Here is a 22,660-nt window from a genome sequence, read left to right as displayed (position 1 = left end):
TGTTAGAAGTAATGCGGTAGGTACCTTATACAAATCATTGAAAAGTTACATTTAAAAGGAGTCCCTCATTGGGTCCACAAAACTAATCTTTTTACCTCCTGCCCAGTCAGCACTTGCTACTGCACAGGGATAAGAATCCACCCAGCTATCCGGATAAGGGAGATGTCCCTCTCAAATTAAGTATGCAAAAGCCTAAAAATACTTCATTAAGACGTACTGAAAAAAGCTTAACTTCTAAAATTGAGACCCAATTCTTCCTTTATTGTGCATAGAAAGGTGAACCAATGTATTATCTTGTAAGTAAAGCTAATAAAGGCAGTCTTGAACACTTAATCGTTGTTCCTTGCAGTTACAGCCCTCTTTTAAACGCATTGTTATATTCATTTGATAAATAAAAGGAAAAAAATTTCCTAGAGGTCTTATAAGCGTTAGAACCTGTGTTGCACTCGAGGAATGTATCTGATTTGTAATGGACACAACTCAAGTATTATTATTTAAAACATAAGCACAATTTTAAAAACACAAAGATTTAAAAACTTAAACCTTTGATTACAATGTATTATATTTAAACAAATCCAGTCTTTAACTGAATAGCAAACATTTAAAGCCAACTGGTATTTTTCTGTTTTCTAATATTTAAACCAGAGGCACAAAGTCATTCCTGAAAAATAAAACAGTAAAGATCTCTTGAGTTTCCTTGTTTTTTAAAAAGCCTGAGCAACTAGTCACGAATATGATGGTTAATGGAGGGAGGAAAACCACATTAGCCAGTAATATTTCATTAAGCTTCTCATAGGGACCTGGGAAATACAAAAAAATAAGGCTTTTAGGAACATTGCAGTTAAGCACAATTTAATTGTTTTAAATGTGTTACTACATAAAATGCAGTAGATACGAACAGCAGGTTCAAACCTTAAACGTCACTACTCTAGCAACAAACGACATCTTTTGCAAGGATGCCCATTAACAGACATCACAGCCCCGCGTTACCTCTAAGCAACGTCGTTCAGGAAAACCTTGCATTCTCACTTTCGCTCAACCTTTCAAAAGGTAACACAGAGCCCCGGGGTGGGGGTGGGGGGATTTAACACTTTGTTTTCGAAAATAGGGTCTTATCTATAACTCTTTATTTTTAAACCACATCATAAGGATTTGGGGTGAACGTTCTTTCATTTTAATCACTATGAGATCTGTGGGTGAGCTAACATCTTTTTGTTCCATCCAACCATCGCGCTTCCAATTCTTCCTTTTGGTCCCCGGCCACTCATCTTCACAGGTATTTTCATCACAAAGGCCAACAACGACTGGGCTTCAAAGCACTGCAAGCCCTGGATTAATGAGGCAGGACCAGCGCACCGACTTTTATCTGGGGCTCCAAAAGTCAAAGGACTTGTTGCAAATGAGCCCGCACCTCAGTCGCCTTCAGAAAGTGTGAGGGGAGGAGGAAGGCGCCACGCCGAAACCTGTCGCAAACCCGAGAAGGAGAGCCCCGGGGACTGGGCGCGCGGGATACAAAGGGCCGTGAACGCGGCCTTCCATGAGGCGACAGTGCGCGGGCAGGGAGACAAAATGGAGCGATGGGAGGAATCGGAGCCCGAGCGGCAGCGGCGGGGAAGGGGCGGCGGCGGCTGGCACGCGCCCCGCCAGGGCTTCCTCCTCCGACCAGCGACGGGGGAGGGGGCGCGGCGGCGGCCAGTTCTCTCCGCCGCTTACACGCGGCCCCACCGCCCGGGCCTAGCGCGGCGGGAAGCGCCAGCCGGGTGCCGCCAACAATAGGGAGCGAGGCAGCGCCGGCGAGGGAGGAGCCGGCGGCAGCTGCACAGCGGCCTGCGTCCGCGCTCCGGGCCCCGCGGCGACTCGCCGCGCCCGCGGCCCGTGAAACGACGCGGTAGAACGAGGGGCGGGGGGGCGCCACGCCAGGGGTCGGCGGCGCGGCCCAGAGGCGGCAAGGGCGCACAGTCTGCAGTCGCTTCGGCTCGCGGCCGCAGCGGGCCCCGGGTCAGCTTCCCGGCCGCAGCGCCGCCCGCGTCGGCGGCGGGGACCTGGGCTCTCACGTACCTGGTTGAACTCTTCGCCGACATCCGCGTAAATGTCTATGTGGTCCACGCCGTCCGCCATCTTCCTTCAGCCTCGGCCGCCGCCGCCGCCGCCGCCGCCTCCTGCAGGTCAGCCCGCCGCGGCAGCAGCAGCGGATCTAGCGGCGGTGGGGGGGGCGCTTGCGTCACTTCCGAGGCCCGAGGGATGGAGGCGCGGGCGACAGGGGCCGGCCGGGGGCGGGGACTCTGCAGCCCAGCCGCTCTGCTGGCTGAGGAAAGGCTGCGCCTCTGAGGGCAGAGGACGTTTCTTTTGTGTCTGGGTGAGGCCCGGGAGTGGGGGCCAATTTTTTTGTCCTACTCGCGCATCCAGCTTAGCAGTGGGTCCCACCTGTTTCCACACACCGTCTTTTCACGTGGCCTCTGGCATACTCAGACGTTTTGTTAATATTTTCATTTATCCGTTGTTCTTATCTTTCTCACATCCAGGACTTTTAAAGGTGGAAGTTATATGTCCGTGCTTAAATGCAAAGTGTAACCCCCGGGCATTCTGTGAACGGCTTAAGACCAAAAACAATGTCTTGTTTTTGCATCCTCAGAGACCAGCAGAGTTTTATTTGCATCGTAAACGCTAGATACCCGTCAGTGGTTATCTTTGCATGCTGTTTATGTTACCATTTTCATCTCTAATCTTCGTGGGCTTCTTTCCCCCCACCTTCCTCTCGCATTCATTGCCATTCATTTTTTTCTTCCTTAGATCTACAGTAGGTTGTCTCTGGCATAGTTCAGATGCTTCTAACATGAATGCAGTCATCTTAGAGCACACCCAAGAGAGTGGAGGTATCTTGACGCCAGGGGGGCTTCTCTCTCAGAATCCTAGAATGTCCCAACGGGAAGGGAACTGGAAAGGTGTCCTTAGGTCTAAACATCTCATTTTACAGAAGAGAAGACTGAGGCCTACTAGAACCTAAGTGATTTAACCAGGTCACATGGTCAATAAAGATAGGAACATTCAGCCACGATACTTTACTCAAAGATGTCTCTCCAGTTTGAAACTTTCCCCTCCATTCTTAATTTCTTTTTCACTCATTAAAAAATATACTATAGTAGAGCGTGTTTCCTGAGAAACTGGCCAGAAATCATTCATAGAATAACCCAAACAACATCTGTAAGGTTGGGCATCTCTAATCCAAAAATTTGAAATGCTCCAAAATCTGAAACTTTTTGCGCACTGACATGATGCCACAAGTGGAAAATTCCACAACTGATCTTATTTGCCAGGTCGCAGTCAAAAATGCAATCAAAACTTTTTTTCGTGCACAAAATAACTAAAAGTATTGTATGAAATAATCTTCAGGCTGTGTGTATAAGGTATATGTGAAACATAAATGAATTTCGTTTAGGCTTGGGTCTCATCTCCTGGATAATTTATGTATATGCAAATATTCCAAAATCCCCTCAAATCCAAGCATTTTTGCATAAAAAAGACTCAATCTGCACTTGGTATGGTGGAAAAAGCATGGTTGCAGTCCTGGAGACCAGTCTGGTGATCTGGGTACCCATTTCTAATCAGACATTTTATCAGCTAGATGACCTCAGTCAAGTTTTCAACTCTCATATTCAATCTCAGAATCTTTAAAATCCAAGCAATAATATCTACCTCACCAAGGTTGAAGGTTGGTGATACTTTAAATGAGTTAATATGAGTTAATATGCAAAGTGTCCTGTCCTGTTCCAAGAATCAGTATTTAAATACTGATTCACTTTCTTTCATGGGGCATTATAGAAGAAAAGAGACACTGACGTTTAAAGGTGAGAGTATTTTCTAGATTGGTGGTGTGGTAGAATAATGGCCCACCATAGATGTTCATATTCTGATCCCTGAAATCTGTGAATATGTTACCCTTGCAGATATGATTAAGTTAAGGATCTTGAGGTAGGGATAGGGATACCTTGATTGTCCGGTAGGCTCAAAGTAATTTGCAAGTGTCTTTAGAAGTGAAAGAGGGAAGCAATAGCATCAGAGAAGATGCAAGGATTTCTATTGCAGTTTATCTTCTTTCAATACAATTAAAAACCATTCCAGCCAGCATGGTGGCTCATGCCTGTAATCTCAGAACTTTGGGATGCTGAGGAGGGAAAATTGCTTGAGCCCAGGAGTTTGAGACCAGCCTGGGCAACATAGGGATACCTTGTCTCTAAAAAAAATTAAAAAATTAGCCAGGCATAATGGCGTGCACATATAGTCCCAGCTACTCAAGAGGCTGAGGTGGGAGGATCACTTGAGACTGGGAGGTTGAGGCTGCAGTGAGCCATAATTGCACCACTGCACTCCAGCCTGGGTGACAGAGTGAGACCCTGACCCTCCAAAAAAAACAAAAATTATTTCAAGGCTCTGACTTCTATCGTTGTCTTTAAAAAGTCAGCTGTCAATTGACTATTGCCTCTTTGAAGTTAATTGGTCCTTTTTTTTCTGGTTGCTAAGATTTTTCTTAGATTTTAGTTCTCTGTTATCTTACCATGTGTGCTTGCAAGTGTATTTCTTGTTATTTGTGATGCTTGGGATTCACTGAACCTCTTGAATATATAGATTGATGTGTTTCATGAGTTCTGGAAAATTCTCAACCATTACCTCTTCAAATATCGTTTCTGCCTCCACTCTCTTCTCTCCTTCTCTGACTCCAATTAAATATATGTGGCCGGGCACAGTGGCTCATGCCTATAATCTCAGCACTTTGGGAGGCTGAGGCAGGTGGATTGCCTGAGGTCAGGAGTTCAAGACCAGCCTGACCAACATGGTGAAACCCCATCTCTACTAAAAATACAAAATTAGCCGGGCATGGTGGCATGTGCTTGTAATCCCAGCTACTCAGGAGGCTGAAGCAGGAGAATCGCTTGAACCTGAGAGGCAGAGGTTGCAATGAGCCAAGATCGCACCATTGCACTCCAGCCTGGGCAATAAGAGCAAAGCTCCGTCTCAAAAAAAAAAAAAAAAAGTATATATATATGCTATATATATTTTAATATATAATATATATGCTATATATATTTTAATATATAATATATGCTATATATTTTTTAATATATAATATATGCTATATATTTTTTAATATATAATATATATGCTATATATATTTTAATATATAATATATATGCTATATATTTTAATATATAATATATATGCTATATATTTTAATATATAATATATATGCTATATATATTTTAATATATAATATATATGCTATATATAGTAAATATATATTATATATGCTATATATATTAATATATTATATATGCTATATATATTTTGATATATAATATATATGCTATATATTTTAATATATTATATATGCTATATATTTTAATATATAATATATATGCTATATATATTTTAATATATATGCTATATATATTTTAATATATATGCTATATATATTTTAATATATAATATATGCTATATATATTTTAATATATAATATATATGCTATATATATTTTAATATATAATATATATGCTATATATTTTAATATATAATATATATGCTATATATATTTTAGTATAAAATGTACCTATACATATGTATGTGTGTGTATTTTAGATCTTTTTATTCTATCCACTATTTCTCTTACCCTCTTTTTAAAAGTTTTCCATCCTTTCCTCTCTCCATGCTTCATTGTAGGTAGCTTTTTTTCTGATATATTTTCTAGTTTACTAATTCTCCCTCCTATGGTGTTAATCTCATCTACTGAGACATTAATTTTGTGTTTTTTGTAATTTTAGATTCTAGAATTTCTACTTGATTCTTTTAAAAATCTCTTAGGTTCGTTTTTATGGCATCTAATTATTTCCCAAAATTGTCAGTTTTGGCTTTTATCTCTTTGAATATAGTAGGCATCATTGGTTTACAATCTGGGGTCTTTGATAATTCCCATATCTGGAATTCCATTGGGATTGTTATGTGTTATATATTCTGGCTGTGGCCCACTTCCAGCAATTAAAATAATGTAAACTCAAATATTTAAGATGAGCAGGAAAGAGGTTGGAAAGCAGTAATGTTCTAAGGTTCTCTGTATGTCTGCTTTTTCTCTGTACAGAAGAGCTTTCTCTCCTTTTCCATGCGCATGGCAATGCAACAATGCAACCTCAATGCAAGTTCCAGGGTTCAAACAACCACCATTTAAGCAAATATTCAGCAGTCTTAGTTTCAATTACAAAATCTAAGGAATGCCAAAGTAAGGTTTTCTGTGCTGGAAGAAAAAATCTAAGGAAAAAGGAACTGTTTAACCCAATTTTTATGAGATTCTACTCCCATGCCAATCAAGGTTTTTAAAGGGAATGGAGTCCAGAGTAAAAACATGGCTGACAAATCTTCTACCCTGTAAGTCAGGAAATGGTGGAGAATTCTCAGTGAAAGATGGTAGCTTTGAGCTAGACAGACATCTCAAAGAATGTCTGACATATTCTACTTATTAGACGACCATATATAAAGTCATCATGGTTAGGGAAGACAAATGCAAATCCATAAATATTTTACACTTGCTATCATTCCAGTTTACGCCAATAAGTCAATGCCATAATATCCACAGGAACATGATTTGCATTCCAATATGCTACAGGCCATAGTTTAGCCCAGTGGTCCCAAACTTTAAAAAATACTCACTACTAGTCAGGCACAGTGGTTTGCACCTGTGGTCTCAGCTGCTCTGGAGGCTGAGACAGGAGGATCTCTTGAACCCAGGAGTTTGAGGCTGTAGTGAGCTATGATTACACAATTGCACTCCAGCCTGGGTGACAAAGTGAGACCTCTTCTCTAAAAACAGAAAAGAAAATTAAAAAAAAAATTTAATTGGCCAGGTGCAGTGGCTCACGCCTGTAATCCCAGCACTTTGGGAGGCTGAGGCAGGCGGATCACGAGGTCAGGAGTTCGAGACAAGCCTGACCAACATGGTAAAACCCCATCTCTACTAAAAGTACAAAAATTAGCCAGGCATGGTGGCATGCGTCTATAATCCCAGCTGCTCCGGAGGCTGAGGCAGGAGAATCACTTGAACCTGGGAGGCAGAGGTTACAGTGAGCTGAGATCGTGCCACAGCACTCCAGCTTGGGTGACAGAGCAAGACTCCATCTCAAAAAAAAAAAAAGAAAAATTTTAATTAAAATACCTGTATCAGTATAACATTTGAAAACATGCAGCCATAATATATGTAAATTTAAACATTATTTTATTGAAACTTATGTTGACACTATGAACACAATACAAACATACAATTTTAAACCATGAAATGAGTTTTTTAATATCTTGCCATGCATAAAGGCCTTATATTATTATTAGTGGATTTAATCCATATTTCAAAGTCTTCATTTTGATTTTTTAACATTTTAACATTTTTAATTTTTGTGTGTACATAGTAGGTGTATATATTTATGGGGTACATGAGATGTTTTGATGTAGACATGCAATATGTGAAATAATCACATCATGGAGAGAATGGATATCCATTCCTTCAAGTGTTCATGCTGTGTGTTAAAAAAATCTGATTACATTCTTTTAGCTATTTATAAATATACAATTATTATTGACTATATAGTCACCCTAGTCAAATAGTAGGTCTTATTCATTCTTTCTATGTTTTTGTACCCATTAACTTATCCACTTTTGACCCCCAAACTCTCATTACCCTTCCCAGCCTCTGGTTACCATCCTTCTATTCTGTATGTCCATGAGTTCAATTGTTTTGATTTTTAGATCCCATAAATAAATGAACACATGCAATGTTTGTCTTTCATTCTGTACCTGGGTTATTTCACCTAACATAATGATCTCCAGTTCCATGCATATTGTTGCAAATGACAGGATCTCATTTTTTTTTTTTTGTAGCTGAATAGTACTTCATTGTATATATGTATTACATTTTCTTCATCCATTCATCTATTGATGGACACTTAGGTTGCTTCTAAATTTTAGCTATTGTAAATAGTGCTGTAACAAAAATAGGAGTGCCGATATCTCTTTGATAAACTAATTTCCTTTCTTTTGGGTATATACCCAGCAATGGGATTGTTGGATCATATGATAGCTCAATTTTTAGTTTTCTGAGGAACCTCCAAACTGTTGACCATAGTGGTTTTACTAATTTATATTCCTACCAACAGTGTACAAGTGTCCCCTTTCTCTACATCCTTGCCAACATGTTATCTCCCGTCTGAGATAAAAGCCATTTTAACAGGGGTGAGATGATGTCTCATTGTAGTTTTGATTTGCATTTTTCTGATGATCAGTGATGTTGAGCAATTTTTCATATACCTTTTTGTCATTTGTATGTCTTGAGAAATGTCTAGTCAGACTTTTTGCCCATTTTTTAATCAGATTATTAGATTTTTTCTTTGGTTATTTGAGCTCCTTATATATTCTGTTTATTAATCCTTGGATAATAAAGATGGGTAGTTTGCAAATATTTTCTCCCATTCTGTGTGTTGTTATATAAGTCCATTCTCATATAGTCTCATATAAAGAACTACCTGAGACTGGGTAATTTGTGAAAAAAAGAGGTTTAATTGACTCACAGTTCCACAGGCTGTACAGGAGGCATTGCTGGGGAGGCCTCAGGAAACTTACAGTCATGGCAGAAAGGCGAAGGGAAAGCAAGCAGGTCTTCACATGGTGGCAGGAGAGAGCAAGTGAGGGGGGAAGTGCCACATTTTTAAACAACCAGATCTTATGAGAACTCACTCACTATCATGAGAACATCAAGGGGGAAATCTGCCCCAGCAATGATTCAGTCACCTCCCATTAGATCCTTCCCCCAACATTGGGGATTACAATTCAGCATGAGATTTGGGTAAGGACACAGTCACAAACCATATTATTCCACCCCTGGCCCCTCCCAAATCTCATGTCTTTCTCATATTTCACAACCAATCATGCCTTCCCAATAGTACCCCAGAGTCTTAACTCATTCAAGCATTAACTCAAAATTCAAGTCCAAAGTCTTGTCTGACACAAGGCAACTCCCTTCCACCTATGAGCCTGTAAAATAAAAATAAGTTAATTACTTCCAAGATACAAAGGTGGTACAGGCATTGGGTAAATGCTCCAATTCCAAGAAGGAGAGATTGGCCAAAACAAAGGGGCCCCATGCAAGTCCAAAACCCAGCAGGGCAGTCATTAAATATTAAAGCTCAAAAATAATCTTGTTTGATTTCATGTTTCACATCCAGGTCACACTGATGCAAGGGGTGCCCAAGGCCTTGGGCAGCTCTGCCCCTGTGGCTGCTTTCATGGGCTGGTGTTGAGTGTCTATAGCTTTTCCAGGTGTATGGTGCAAGCTGTTGGTGGATCTACCTTTCTGGGGACTGGAGGACAGTAGCCCTCTTCTCACAGCTCCACTAGGCAGTGCCCAGTGGGGACTCTGTTTAGGGGCTCCAACCCCACATTTCTCCTCTGCACTGCCCTTGTAGAGTTTCTCCATGAGGGCTCTGCCCCTCCAGCAGACTTCTATCTGGACATCCAGGCATTTCCATACATCCTCTGAAATCTAGGCAGAGGCTCCCAAACCTCAGCTCTTGGCATCTGCATACCCACAAGCCCAACACCACATGGAAGCTGCCAAGGCTTGGGGCTTGCACCATCTGAAGCAATGGCCTGAGCTGTATCTTGACCCCTTTTAGCCATGGCTGGAGATAGAGCAGCTGGGACACAGGATGCCATGTCCTGAGGCTGCACGGAGCCGTGGGGCCCTGGGCCTGGCCTGCAAAACCATTTTTCCCTCCTAGGCCTTCAGACCTGTGAAGGGAGGGACTGCTGTGAAGGTCTCTGAAATGCCCTGGAAACATGTCCCCCATTGTCTTGACTATTAAAATTTGGCTTCTCTTTACTTATACAGATTTCTGCAGCCTTGAATTCCTCTCCAGAAAATGTTGTTGTTGTTGTTGTTTTTCTTACCACATGGTCAGGCTGCAAGTTTTTCAAACTTTTATGCTCTACTTCCCTTTTAAATATAAGTTCTAATTTTAGACCATTTCTTTGTGAACACATATGAGCATATGCTGTTAGAAGCAGCCAGGTGGAAACTTGAATGCTTTGTTGCTTAGAAGTTTCTTCCACCACATACCCTAAATTATCTCTCTCAAGCTCAAAGTTCAACAGATCCCTAGGGCAAGGGCACAATGCCATCCATCTCTTTGCTAAAGCACAGCAAAAGCAACTTTTACTCCAGTTCCTAATAAGTTATTCATGTCCATCTGAGACATCCTCAGACTGAACTTCACTGTCCATATCACTATCAGTATTTTGGTCGCAGCCATTCAGCAAGTCTCTAGGAAGTTCAAAACTTTCCCTCATCTTCCTGTCTTCTGAGCCCTACAAACTATTCCAACCTCTGCCCATTACCCAGTTCCAAAGTTGCTCCCACATTTTCAGGTATCTTTATAGCAATGCCCCACTTATCTGGTACCAATTTTCCATATTAGTCTGTTCTCACACTGTTAGAAAGAACTACCTGGTACTGGGTAATTTATGAAGAAAAGAGGTTTAATTGACTCACAGTTCTTCAGGCTGTGCAGGAGGCATGGCTTGGAAAGCCTCAGGAAACTTACTATCACGGCAGAAAGGCAAAGGGGAAGTAAACGTGTCTTCACATGGTGGCAAGAGACAAAGAGAGTAAAGTGGGAAGTGCTACACACTTTTAAACAACCAGCTCTTGTGAGAACTCACAACTACAGGAACAGCAAGGGGAAATCTGCCCCCACGATCCAATCACCTCTGATATGGTTTGGCTCTGTGTCCCCACCAAATCTCATTCAAATTGTAATCCCCACGTGTCAGGGGAGGGGCCTGGTGGAAGGTGATTGAATCATGGGTGGCATAATTCCCAAAACAGGAGGCAAGTCTGGGAAGGCCTCAGGAAACTTATCATTCATGGTGGAAAGATGAAGGGAAGCAAGAGACATATTACATGGCAGCAGGAGAGAGAAAGAGTGTAAAGGGGGAAGTACCACACACTTTCAAACAGATCTCATGAGAATTCACTTGCTTGGTAGTATGGACATTTTAACAATATTGATTCTGCCAATCCATGAACATCAAATATTTTTCCATATTTTTGGTGTCTTCTTTAATTTTTTTTATCAGTGTTTTATAGTTTTTATAGTTTTATTTAATTAAATACCCAGGAATTAACTTAACCAAAGAAATGAAAGATCTATAGAGATGTTTCTATATTTTATGTGTGGCTATTATAAATGGAATTACTTTTTATTTCTTTTTCAGATTGTTCACTGTTGGCATAAAAAATGCTACTGATTTTTGCATGTTGATTTTGTATCCTGCAAATTACTGAATTTGTTTATCAATTCTAATACTTTTTTGGTGGAATCTTTAGATTTTTCCAAATATAAGATCACACCATCTGCAAACAAGGATAGTTTGACTTCTTCCTTGCCAATTTGGATGCCCTTTATTTCTTTTGACAGATTGCTCTAGCCAGGACTTCCAGTACTATGTTGAATAACAGTGGCAAAAGTGGGCATCCTTGTTGTGTCCCATATCTTAGAAAAAAGGCTTTCAGATTTTCTCCATTCTATATAATAGTAGCTGTGAGCCTGTTATATATGGCCTTTATTATGTTGAGGTATGTTTCCTCTACACACAGTTTTTTTAGGGTTTTTATCGTAAAGGGATGTTTAATTTTAACAAATGCTTTTCCTGCAATTATTGAAATGATTATGTTTTTTGTCCTTCATTCTGTTGATATGATATATCACATTGATTGATTTGTGTATGTTGAACCATCTTTGCATCACAGGGATAAATCCCACTTGGTCATGATGAATGATCTTTTTAATGTATTATTGAATTTGGTTTGCTACTATTCTACTGAGGATTTTTGAATCAATATTCATCAAAGGCTGGGCAAAGTGGCTGAAGCCAGTAATCCCAGCACTTTGGGAGGCTGAGGTGGACAGATCACTTGAGGTCAGGAGTTTGAGAGCAGCCTGGCCAACATGATGAAACCCCTTATCTACTAAAAATGCAAAAATTAGCTGGGCTTTGTGGTGGGCGCCTGTAATCCCAGCTACTTGGGAGGCTGAGGAAGGAGAATCACTTGAACTCAGGAGGTGGAGTTTGCAGTAAGCTGAGATTGCACCACTGCACTCCAGCCTGGGCAACAGAGCGAGACTCTGTCTCAAAACAAAACAAAACAAAATATATATGTGTGTATATGTGTATATATATATTTTATATATTATATGTACATATATTTTATATATGTATATATTTTATATGTATACATTATATATGTACATACTATATACATATATTATATATGTACATATTATATAATATATTATATAATATATGTATATATTATGTACATATTATATAATATATGTATATATTATGTACATATTATATAATATATGTATATATTATGTACATATTATATAATATATGTATATATTATGTACATATTATATAATATATGTATATATTATGTACATATTATATAATATATGTATATATTATGTATATATTATATAATATATGTATATATTATGTACATATTATATAATATATGTATATATTATGTACATATTATATAATATATGTACATATTATATAATATATGTATCTATTATATACATATATGATATAATATGTACATATATGTATATATGCACATATTATATAATATATGTATATATGCACATATTATATGCATATATGTATCTATTATATACATATATGTATATATGCACATATTATATACATATATGTATCTATTGTATACATATATGTATATATGCACATATTATATAATATATGTATCTATTATATACATATATGTATATATGCACATATTATATAATATATGTATCTATTATATACATATATGTATATATGCACATATTGTATAATATATGTATCTATTATATACATATATGTATATATGCACATATTATATAATATGTGTATCTATTATATACATATATGTATACATGTACATATTATATAATATATGTATATATTTATAAAATATATATGTGTGTATATATTATATATAAATATATATTATATATAAATATATATATCCATCAGAGACATTGGCCTATAGTTTTCTTTTTCTTTTTTTTTTTTTTGATGTTTACCTGGTTTTGGTATCAAGGTAATATTGGCCTCATAGAATGAGTTTGGAAGCATTTCCTCTGCCTTTATTTTTTGGAATAATTTGAATAAGATTGTTATTAGTTCTTCTTCAAATGTTTGGTGGAATTCAGCAATGAAGCCTTCAGGTCTTGGGCTTTTCATTACTGGGAGCTTTTTATTGTAGCTTCAATCTTGTTATTTGTTATTGGTATGTTCTGGTTTTACATTTCTTCCTGGTTCAATCTTGCTAGGTTGTATATATCTAGGCATTTGTCTATTTCTTCTAGATTTTCAAATTTATTGGCATAGAGTTGCTCATAGTAGCCACTGATAATCCTTTGAACTTCTGCAGTATCAGCTCTAATATCTCCTTTTTCATTTCGGATTTTATTTATTTGTATCTTCTTTCTTTCTTAGTCTAGCTAAAGGTTTGTCAATTTTGTTTAACTTTTCAAAATGCCAGCTTTTTGTTTCATTGATCTTTTGTATTGTTTTCATTTCAATTTTATTTATTTATGTTCTGATCTTTCTTTTTTTCCTACTAATTTTGGGTTTAGCTTGCTCTTGCTTTTCTAGTTCTTCAAGATGCATTGTTAGATTGTTTATTTGAAGGTTTTCCTCTTTCTTGATGTAGGTGCTTATAGCTGTAAACTTCCTTCTTAGTTTGACCTTTTGTATTGTTTCCATTTCAATTTTATTTGTTTTTGTTCTGATCTTTATTTCTTTTTTTTCCTACTAATTTTGGGTTTAGCTTGCTCTTGCTTTTCTAACTCTTCAAGATGCATTGTTAGATTGTTTATTTGAAGGTCTTCCTCTTTCTTGATGTAGGCACTTATAGCTGTAAACTTCCTTCTTAGTACTGTTTTGCTGTACCCCATATATTTTGGTATGTTGTTTTTGTTGAAATTTTTTTCAAGAAATTTTTCAATTTCCCATTTAATTTCTTCATTGACCCACTGGTTATTCAGGAGGATATAGGTTAATTTTTATGTATTTGAATAGTTTCTAAAATTCCTCTTATTAATTTCTAGTTTTATTCCATTATGGTCAGAGAAGGTGCTGGATATTATTGGAATTTTTGTAATATTTTAATACTTGTTTGTGACCTAACATATTGTCTATCCTTGAGAATGATCCATATGCTGAGGAAAGGAATATTTATTCTACAGCTATTGGGTGAAATGTTCTGGAAGTATCTATTAGATCCATCTGGTCTCTAGTGCAGATTAAGTCCAATGTTTCTTTGGTGATCTTCTGTCTAGAATATCTGTCCAATGCTGAAAGCGGGGTGTTGAAGTCTCCAACTGTTATTGTATTGGGGCCTACCTCTCTCTTTAGCTCTAATAATATTTGCTTTACGTATCTTGGTGCTCCAGTGTTGGATGCATATCCATTTAAAATGAGTATATCCTCTTGCTGAACTTACCCCTTTATATACCCCATTATACAGTGATATGGTTTGGACTTGTGTCCCCACCCAAATCTCATGTCAATTTATAATCCCCAATGTTGGAGGTAGGGCCTGGTGTGAGGTGATTGGATCATGGGGGTGGATTTCCCCCTTGCTGTTATCATAATAAGTGAGTTCTCATGAGATCTGGTTGTTTAAAAGTATGTGGTACCTCCTCCCTTGCTCTCTTCCTCCTGCTCTGGCCATATCAGACATGCCTGCTTCCCCTTTGCCTTCTGCCATGATTGTAAGTTTCCTGAGGCCTCCCCAGAAGCAGAAGCCTGTACAGCCTGCAGAACCATAAGCCAATTAAACCTCTTTTCTTATAAATTATCCATTTTCAGGCATTTCTTTATAGCAGTGCGAGAACAGACTAATACATATAGTGACATTGTCTCTTATAGTTTTTGTCTTAAAATCTATTTTGTCTGATATTAGTATAGCTACTCCTGCTCTTTTTTGGTTTCCATTTGCATGGAATATCTTTTTCCATCTCTTTATTTTCAGTCTATGTGTATCTTTACAGATGAAGTGTGTCTCTTTTAGGCAACAGATCAATGGGTCTTGTTTTTTATACATTCAGCCACTCTATCAAATAGTCAAAATTTTGATGTTTTGGGACCAAATCTTGTTAAATCTGATTACATTATCACTTTGATCTCATTATGCAGATGATAAAAATTCATACCAGCAATAGCACAAGCGTTGGCCATGCCATTTTTTTGTCTTTCACCTGTGCTTTCATTATTGGTATTAGCTATGAACCATGGTTTTTTAGGAATCTGTATAAGATACTTGGGCATGGGCACTTTGTGATGGTTAATTTAGGTAATCTAGAAAATATGGTCTGTAAGTCTAAATATGTGGGCTCTCATAAACTGCCATGTATCATACTACACTGCAAGTGAGATGTATTATGTGCCTGGTTGAGGGAATCACCTTAGAATCCTTTGCTTTGTGGAACTTCTCTTCCCTTGGAATTGCACAAATACCAGAGGAGGGATTACTGGGCAGCTAAAGTAGTTAATGATTCAAAACTCCTCACTTTCATGGGTACTTTCCACAGTTTATTTAAGACCACTCTTTCCTTTCACTCTACTTTCCTCTCTGTCATAAATCCCCTCACGTAGGGTAGAGTTGGAGGGGCAGCAGCATCTTTTTGGATCTAAGTGGAATTTGAATAAGGGATACATTTACTTTGGGTTTAATAGGAAATATCTGTGTAAGTTATTGTTAGCCATCTTGGTATAGTAATAATTCCCAGAAATATTTTTACTGCCACTGTGCTGACTCACACAGCTTCCGTAATATAAAGATACAAGGCCAGGGATCCTATTGTGATCTGAGTATGCCCAACCATGGTAGACTCTAGAAGTATGTGTGCAGTTGAGGAGAAACTGTTTAAAATGTCTAGAGCCAGATGCTACTAGGTGGAAAAGTAGTTTAATCATGAGACATGCAAAATTGTAAGTGGAAGATATGGTTTTCATTAATGCCCAGTCAAAATGGAAATCTCTAGTGGAGGGAGTACACTAAATAATGGGGCACATAAAATGATCACTTTTTTCTCTTTGTGATAAAATCACATGAAATTTCTGTTTTTTCTTGTTAAATAACTATTTATGTTCATATCTTATTTTGTATGCATTTAAAAAATTCTTTTTCTTTAAGAAAGCCCCCAAAGGATAGAAATATTAGGCCCCATAAAACCTAGATTAATATCTGCCTCATCCCTTAGTGATGTGAAACCATTTGACATCAGTGAGTGAGGACATCAGTGTCAATTCATATATTAAACTGAATTTTTTAATTTTTAAAATAAAAATATAAAAGTATATAATCGAGTAACTTTCAATATCCTGATGAATAGATTTGTATACCTCACTTCAGAGACAATTGATTAAACCAATTATTTTACTATGGCTAAATTTAAAAAACATTCTAAGCTCGGAGAAGTGTATCACATGTTCTACTGACCCTCCTTGATTCAGTCAATCCCACATTTCAAGCACTACAATTCCTGTTACCAAATTCTGTTAGGTTGAACCATATGAGAGAGCAGTTTTTGTTTGTTTGTTTGTTTGTTTGTTTTGAGACAGAGTCTCACTCTGTCACCCAGGCTGGAGTGCAGTGGTGCTATCTCAGCTCACTGCAAGCTCCGCCTCCCAGGTTCACATCATTTTCCTGCCTCAGCCTCCCGAGTAGCTGGGACTACAGGCGCCCACCACCACACCTGGCTAATTTTGTTTTTGTATTTTTAGTAGAAATGGGGTTTCACCGTGTTAGCCAGGATGGTCTCAATCTCCTGACCTCGTGATCCGCCCGCCTTGGCTGCCCAAAGTGCTGGGATTACAGGCATGAGCCACTGCGCTCAGCCGAGACAGCTGTTTTTATAGCTAAAAATGGTCTAACATTGGCAAATCCAGAAGTTTACACTGATATATTATTTAACATGCATTCAGCTGCAAGTAAAAGAAACAAGACTCAAACCGATATAAACAGTAAGGCGATTTATTGTGAGACTATCAGTGAACTCACAAAATTGACTAAGCAGCTTGAGAACCAAGCTTAGAAAAGAGGCAGAAACTAAATGAGGCATAATAGAGTCAAGATCATGCCACAGAGATAAACTGCTTAGAAAGCTACTACTTGTGTCATGTCACTGGACTCTTGATGTCACTTTATTGTTCTCCACCACTTGTGGTCACTCACTGATAGACTGCTGCAACTTTGACAGCTGTAGCCACTTCATATAACTCTGAATTTGGTTCCTTCACACATTCCCTCCAGATTCTAAGTTGGAGGCTGCACATTAAGCCCATATCACATGCTCTTGTACATACTACCAGGGTGATCAGATACTGGCCAAAAGAAAAGTTTATCTCATAAAGAAAATATTGAATTAAAATACATCCAAATGTTACTATTAGTTTTGGGCAGTGTGATTATAGGTATTTTATTTTCTTATTATTTTTATTTTTAAAAAATTCTTTCTAGAGACAAGATCTGGCTCTGTTACCCAGGCTGGAGTGCAGTGGTATGATCATAACTCAGGGCAGCCTCAAACTCCTGGGCTCAAGGGATCCTCCCACCTCAGCCTCCCAAGTAGCTGGAACTACAGGTTCTCGCCACCACACTCAACTAATTTTTTGTAGAGACAGGGTCTCACTATATTGCCCAGGCTGGTCTCCAACTTCTGGCCTCAAGGCATCTCCTGACTCAGCTTCCCAAAGTGCTGGGATTACAGGCATGAGCCACCATATCTGGCCTTATTTTTGTATTTATTTACACATTTCTATGCTTTCAGTATTGTTACAATATATATTTATTGACTTTATAATTTAAACATTTTGTAACTTTATTTTTTAAAATAAAAAAGCATAGACTTGGTATATTATTATGCATTATAACCATACATTTGGACTCAAGATGGAGTTTGGCATTTAAAACTTGTAATCATAAGTCACACACCCGATTTAAAAAATAAAATCATCTGAAAGCTACTCTGTACTTTACCATAAGATACTTTTTCAGCACTTGTATGAACATGTGTTTGAAAAATAAACAGTTCTTAACATGACTTTAAAGTGTGTTGCTTATTACAAGTGGTCTTTTTTTGTGCTTTGTAAAATTATACTTGTCTTTGTGGTTTTAATGATTTGTTTCTGGAAATTACTGAAGGTGAAATTGAAATGTAAAGTCCAAGTGAAGGGCTGCATATCAGCAAACACAGTAACATCAGTAGGAGTGGGACTATTTTTCAACATCACCAATTGACTTTTATGAGCTAATGAGATTCAAAACTAGTAATCATACTGTTTATTTTTTCCCTCAACATATATAGTAACTAAATAAATGTGTAACTGATGACAGAATGTATTCATTCCACTATTCAACAAATATTTTTAATGTGCTGCTCTGTGGGGGCCATTTTAGGAGGCAGTGCTGAGGGAAACAAATGTAAGTAAGATTCCATCATGATGTGGTGAGAAGTGGTGTGATAAGGTTCCATGTGATAGATACTGGTTTCAGATCCAACTCTGTCACTTCCTGTGCATTTTGAGCAAGCGTTACTTAACCTCAATGGGACCTATTTAAAAAAAAAAATAGGGATAATAATACCTACCTCAGCTGGGTGCCATGGCTCCCACCTGTAATCCCAGCACTTTGGGAGACTGAGGCAGGAGGATCGCTTGAGCCAAGGAATTGGAGACCAGTCTGGGCAACATGGCGAGACCCCATCTCTATGAAAAATTTAAAAATACAAATAAACACCCTAAATTGTGTATTAGGTTGGGGATGACAGGAACGGAAAGGAGGTAACAATTATTGAGTATATAGTAATATCTAGTAGCCCCTGAGATAAGTGCCTCATAAGCACCTACTCAAATTACAAACTCTATGTACAGTGTGGGAGATGAGGGAGCTGGTGATCCTTGGAAGCACAGATGCTACTTTGAAATTCCTTGGGAAAATGTATCAGTCAGAGCCTGGCAGGAGCCAGATGGCACACAGAAGAGGGAAAATGGAGAATTTGGTGGAGTAACCATTTATGAGGATGGGGGCAGGATTAAGAGAAAATAATAAGGGAGGATAAGGCTCTGTAGGGTAAGCAACAGCCAGGAGCCTAAAGAGACAAAGGGAGGAATCGGTCACCAAAACCCAGAGGGAGAACTGTAATCATAGGAGAGGGATGCCTGACTCAACCTCAGCCTTCAGTAGAGCCCCACAGTTGGGAGAACCTGGGGGGTAAATACCTGATATTACTTCCTCTTGACCTTAGATCTCCTGATAGGCATTCCCCTTGGTTGAACCCAAATCAGAAGGGACAAGGTAACCATTGATAGAGTTTATAAAGATCACCCCGTGGGGCAAAGAGTAGGCTGGAGAAGCTTGGGAAATGAATCTGGAGAGGCAGAGCAGAATATCTGGCACAGAAAATAGAAATGAGAAAATGTTACCTCCCATGTATGTTCACTTGTGGGATCAAAGAGCTTTAATCCACTTTTGGAGACTAGGAAGTTCAGAGAAGGTTCCAGACTGGGCTTCACCTCAGTACCTGCCCTGTTCTAAATTCTAACTCAGGAGTGATGAGATTAAAGTGTTTTATTCAACTTTGGTTAAACCTTCAACATGGCCTATTTAGTTATTAAAATGTTCAATAAATAGGGAACACTTATGCAAGTTTAAACAAAAAGTCTCTTCCTCACTCAGAACCAAGAAATGTTTCATCTCAAGAGCTTGCTTGGTAAGCCATTGTGAAGCATGGGTTCTAACTAACAGGCTATTGCATCCCCTATTCCATTGCATTTTCATGGGCTCTATTAAAATGAAGCCAATCTTGCCGCTCCTTTTTTGTATACTGTCTCTCTTCTTCCAAAAAACTCTTAACCTCAATTACGTGGAGGCGGAAATGGAAATAGCTAGGGTCAAATTACAAAATATCTGTGCACTAGGCTCTAATAATGTTCAGATAGGCTTTGGAAGTGAGCACGCCTGAACATAGTTGATGATGATGTTGATAAAGCTTTAAATCATAATTATTATATTGTAAACTCTTGAGGTCAGAGTACAAATCCTATCCATCTTTATACACCCATAGCATCTGGAAGAATGCCTTAGGTGTATAAAGTATTTCATAAATGTTGGCTGAATTGAATTGTTAAAAAGAATCAACAAACTTCAGAGCTAAAAAGGGTATATAATCCCAGCTTCCTTTTTTTTTTCACAGAAGAGGAAACTGAATCCTAAAAAGGTTGATGGTAAAGCACTGCTGGTTCTACCACACAAATCTTAGAATAAATGGGCAAAAGCAATTGGAACTTAGATATAGGTATTGACTAGGTAGTGTTGCAAAAAGTGGAAAGGAAAAGTACAAATTATTGAAAAGCCTGGTCTCATTCAGTTTACATTGAATTTTCCTTTCAATATTTCTCAAATATGTTCTATTCTGCTATTATTATTCTGATCCAGGCCCTCATTACCATACATCACCAGCAAAGATAATCTAATCCAATGTGTTAATTTTACAAGGAAGGGAGGTGACTTGCTGCAAGACCTTAGAAGGGATGCATTTTGTTCCATCTTCAGGCACCATTTTCAAGTTTTGCTCAGTGGGAATGGAATTCTAATATACTGGCAAACACTTTCATTGCCTTGCCTTTCCTAGCCTCCTTTGCAGTTAGGGTAGCCATTTGATTCGGTTCTGACCAATGCAACCTAGTTGGAATTCTACTTGTAGCATATAAGGACATTTTTGCTTTCATAATCGATGGGATGGATATAACTTTTATCCTTTCTTCTCCTTTTTTCTGCCTTGAATGTAAACTTGATACCTAAAGGAGTTACGGCCTCCATATTGTAACTGTGAGGCAATAAACATCTAGGTAAAAGCGACCCAGCTAATGAAGGTGAAACAGAAATAGTCTGTGCTAAGGTTCTGTTCTGGAGTATGATAAAACTATTGAATAATGTCAGACATTGTTTAAAAATATAAAGTTAAATATGTTCTTTAAAACTTAAAGGTAACATGCAAAACCAGAGATATAATCTATAGCTTTTGACATCCGTGACAAAAAAAAAAAAAAAAAGTGGGCTAATGGAAATCTTTTGTTAACCTAACAGGAACCAGGAAAGGAGGAAAAAAGAGAAATACAAAAATGTGAATAGAAAACACAAAATAAGATGGTAGTGTGTCAGAAAACATTGGCACATGGCAAACACATATCAAGCTAAACTCAACAATTAAAAGACAGAGATGATCAGAATCAATGTGATCTTGAAATTACATGACACATACCTAAACAAAGTCTCACAGAGGGGTTAAAAATAAAGGGTGTAAGAAGCAAATATCAGCCAAAATGAAGGTGATGTAGGCATAATAATATCATATAAATGAAAATTTAAGGAGTAATTATTAATAAAAATATATTTAAGATAACATTTTTATTAATATTTCTTTTCTTTTTTAAACCATATTTACATTGAAGGACTAAATATATCTCCTTTAAAGAAATATTGGACAGGCACAGTAGCTCACACCTGTAATCTCAGCATTTTGGGAGGCCTAGGTGGGAAGAGCATTCGAGTCCAAGAGTGTGAGATCAGCCTGGGCAGTATGCAAAACCCCATCTCTACAAAATATACAAAAATTAACCCGGCATGGTGGTGTCCACCTGTAGTCCCAGCTACTTGAGAGGCTGAGGTGGGAGGATCACTTGAGCCCAGGAGGTCAAGCCATGATTGTACCACTGCACTCCAGCCTAGGCAACAGAGCAAGACCCTTCCTCAAAAAGAAAGAAGGAAAGAAATGCTGGCATGAATAACATAAAAGTATAAGGTAAAAGAAAATAAATTACTGTATAGAGGCAACCACTGTTAACATGTTGGGTATTTTGTTTCAATATTTTCTTTTTTTTCCCCTGACTGGAAATAACTATATATTTTTAAAATTCTGTAGAAAACTAATCTATTAATATATGACAATCATAAAGAAGTTTAGACAATGCTGAAAGCAAAAAGAAATGAAAATTAGCCTTATGCCTGGAAATAATCCTATAAATCTTTCATATATATCCTTTCAGATATTTTGATGCACATGTACACATATAACTTGTTTTTTAAAAATAGCATCATAGGTAGGGTGCCGTGGCTCCCTCCTGTAATCCCAACAGGTAGATTGGTCGAGCCCAGGATTTTGAGACCAGCCTGGGCAACATGGCTAAACCCTGTCTCTACTAAAAGTACAAAAAATTAGCCGGGTGTGGTGGTGTGCATCTGTAGTTCCAGCTACTCAGGAGGCTGAAGTGGGACTAACCTCAGCCTCGTAAGTCAAGGCCACAGTAAGCCACTGCATTCCAGCCTGGGCGACAGGAGTGAGACCCTGTCTCAAAAAAAAAAATAGCATCATAATATATGTCCCTTTTTCTCTCAATGATGCAATGTAGATATCTTCCTATATCAACATTTATTATAGAAATATTAATACATATATTAATGTATATATATTATCCATTCTGTGGTTTACCCTAA

At 38.0% G+C, this 22,660-nt stretch overlaps 1 protein-coding gene across 8 annotated transcripts in view; it reads right to left on the bottom strand.

Annotated features, from left to right (window-relative positions):
* Nucleotides 1-2,398, bottom strand: part of CPSF6 (cleavage and polyadenylation specific factor 6) — a 31,029-nt gene extending 28,631 nt beyond the window's left edge. For 6 of the 8 annotated variants that reach the window (XM_063785886.1, XM_009425807.5, XM_009425808.5 and 3 more), the window contains exon 1: nucleotides 2,059-2,229. In XM_063785886.1, the coding sequence (XP_063641956.1) occupies nucleotides 2,059-2,118 (60 nt within the window). In that variant the 5' untranslated portion in view covers nucleotides 2,119-2,229. Of the gene's footprint in view, nucleotides 1-2,058 lie in introns of all 8 variants that reach the window. The other 2 variants (XM_009425809.5, XM_003313848.5) reach the window with 2 other exon arrangements.
* Nucleotides 2,399-22,660: the final 20,262 nt, after the last annotated feature.

The sequence above is a fragment of the Pan troglodytes genome, chromosome 10 (genome assembly GCF_028858775.2).
Source record: "Pan troglodytes isolate AG18354 chromosome 10, NHGRI_mPanTro3-v2.0_pri, whole genome shotgun sequence".
NCBI classification, from domain to species: Eukaryota; Metazoa; Chordata; class Mammalia; order Primates; family Hominidae; genus Pan; species Pan troglodytes.
Note: the sequence above shows the minus strand (reverse complement) of the source record. Positions and strands in the feature narration are given on the sequence as shown.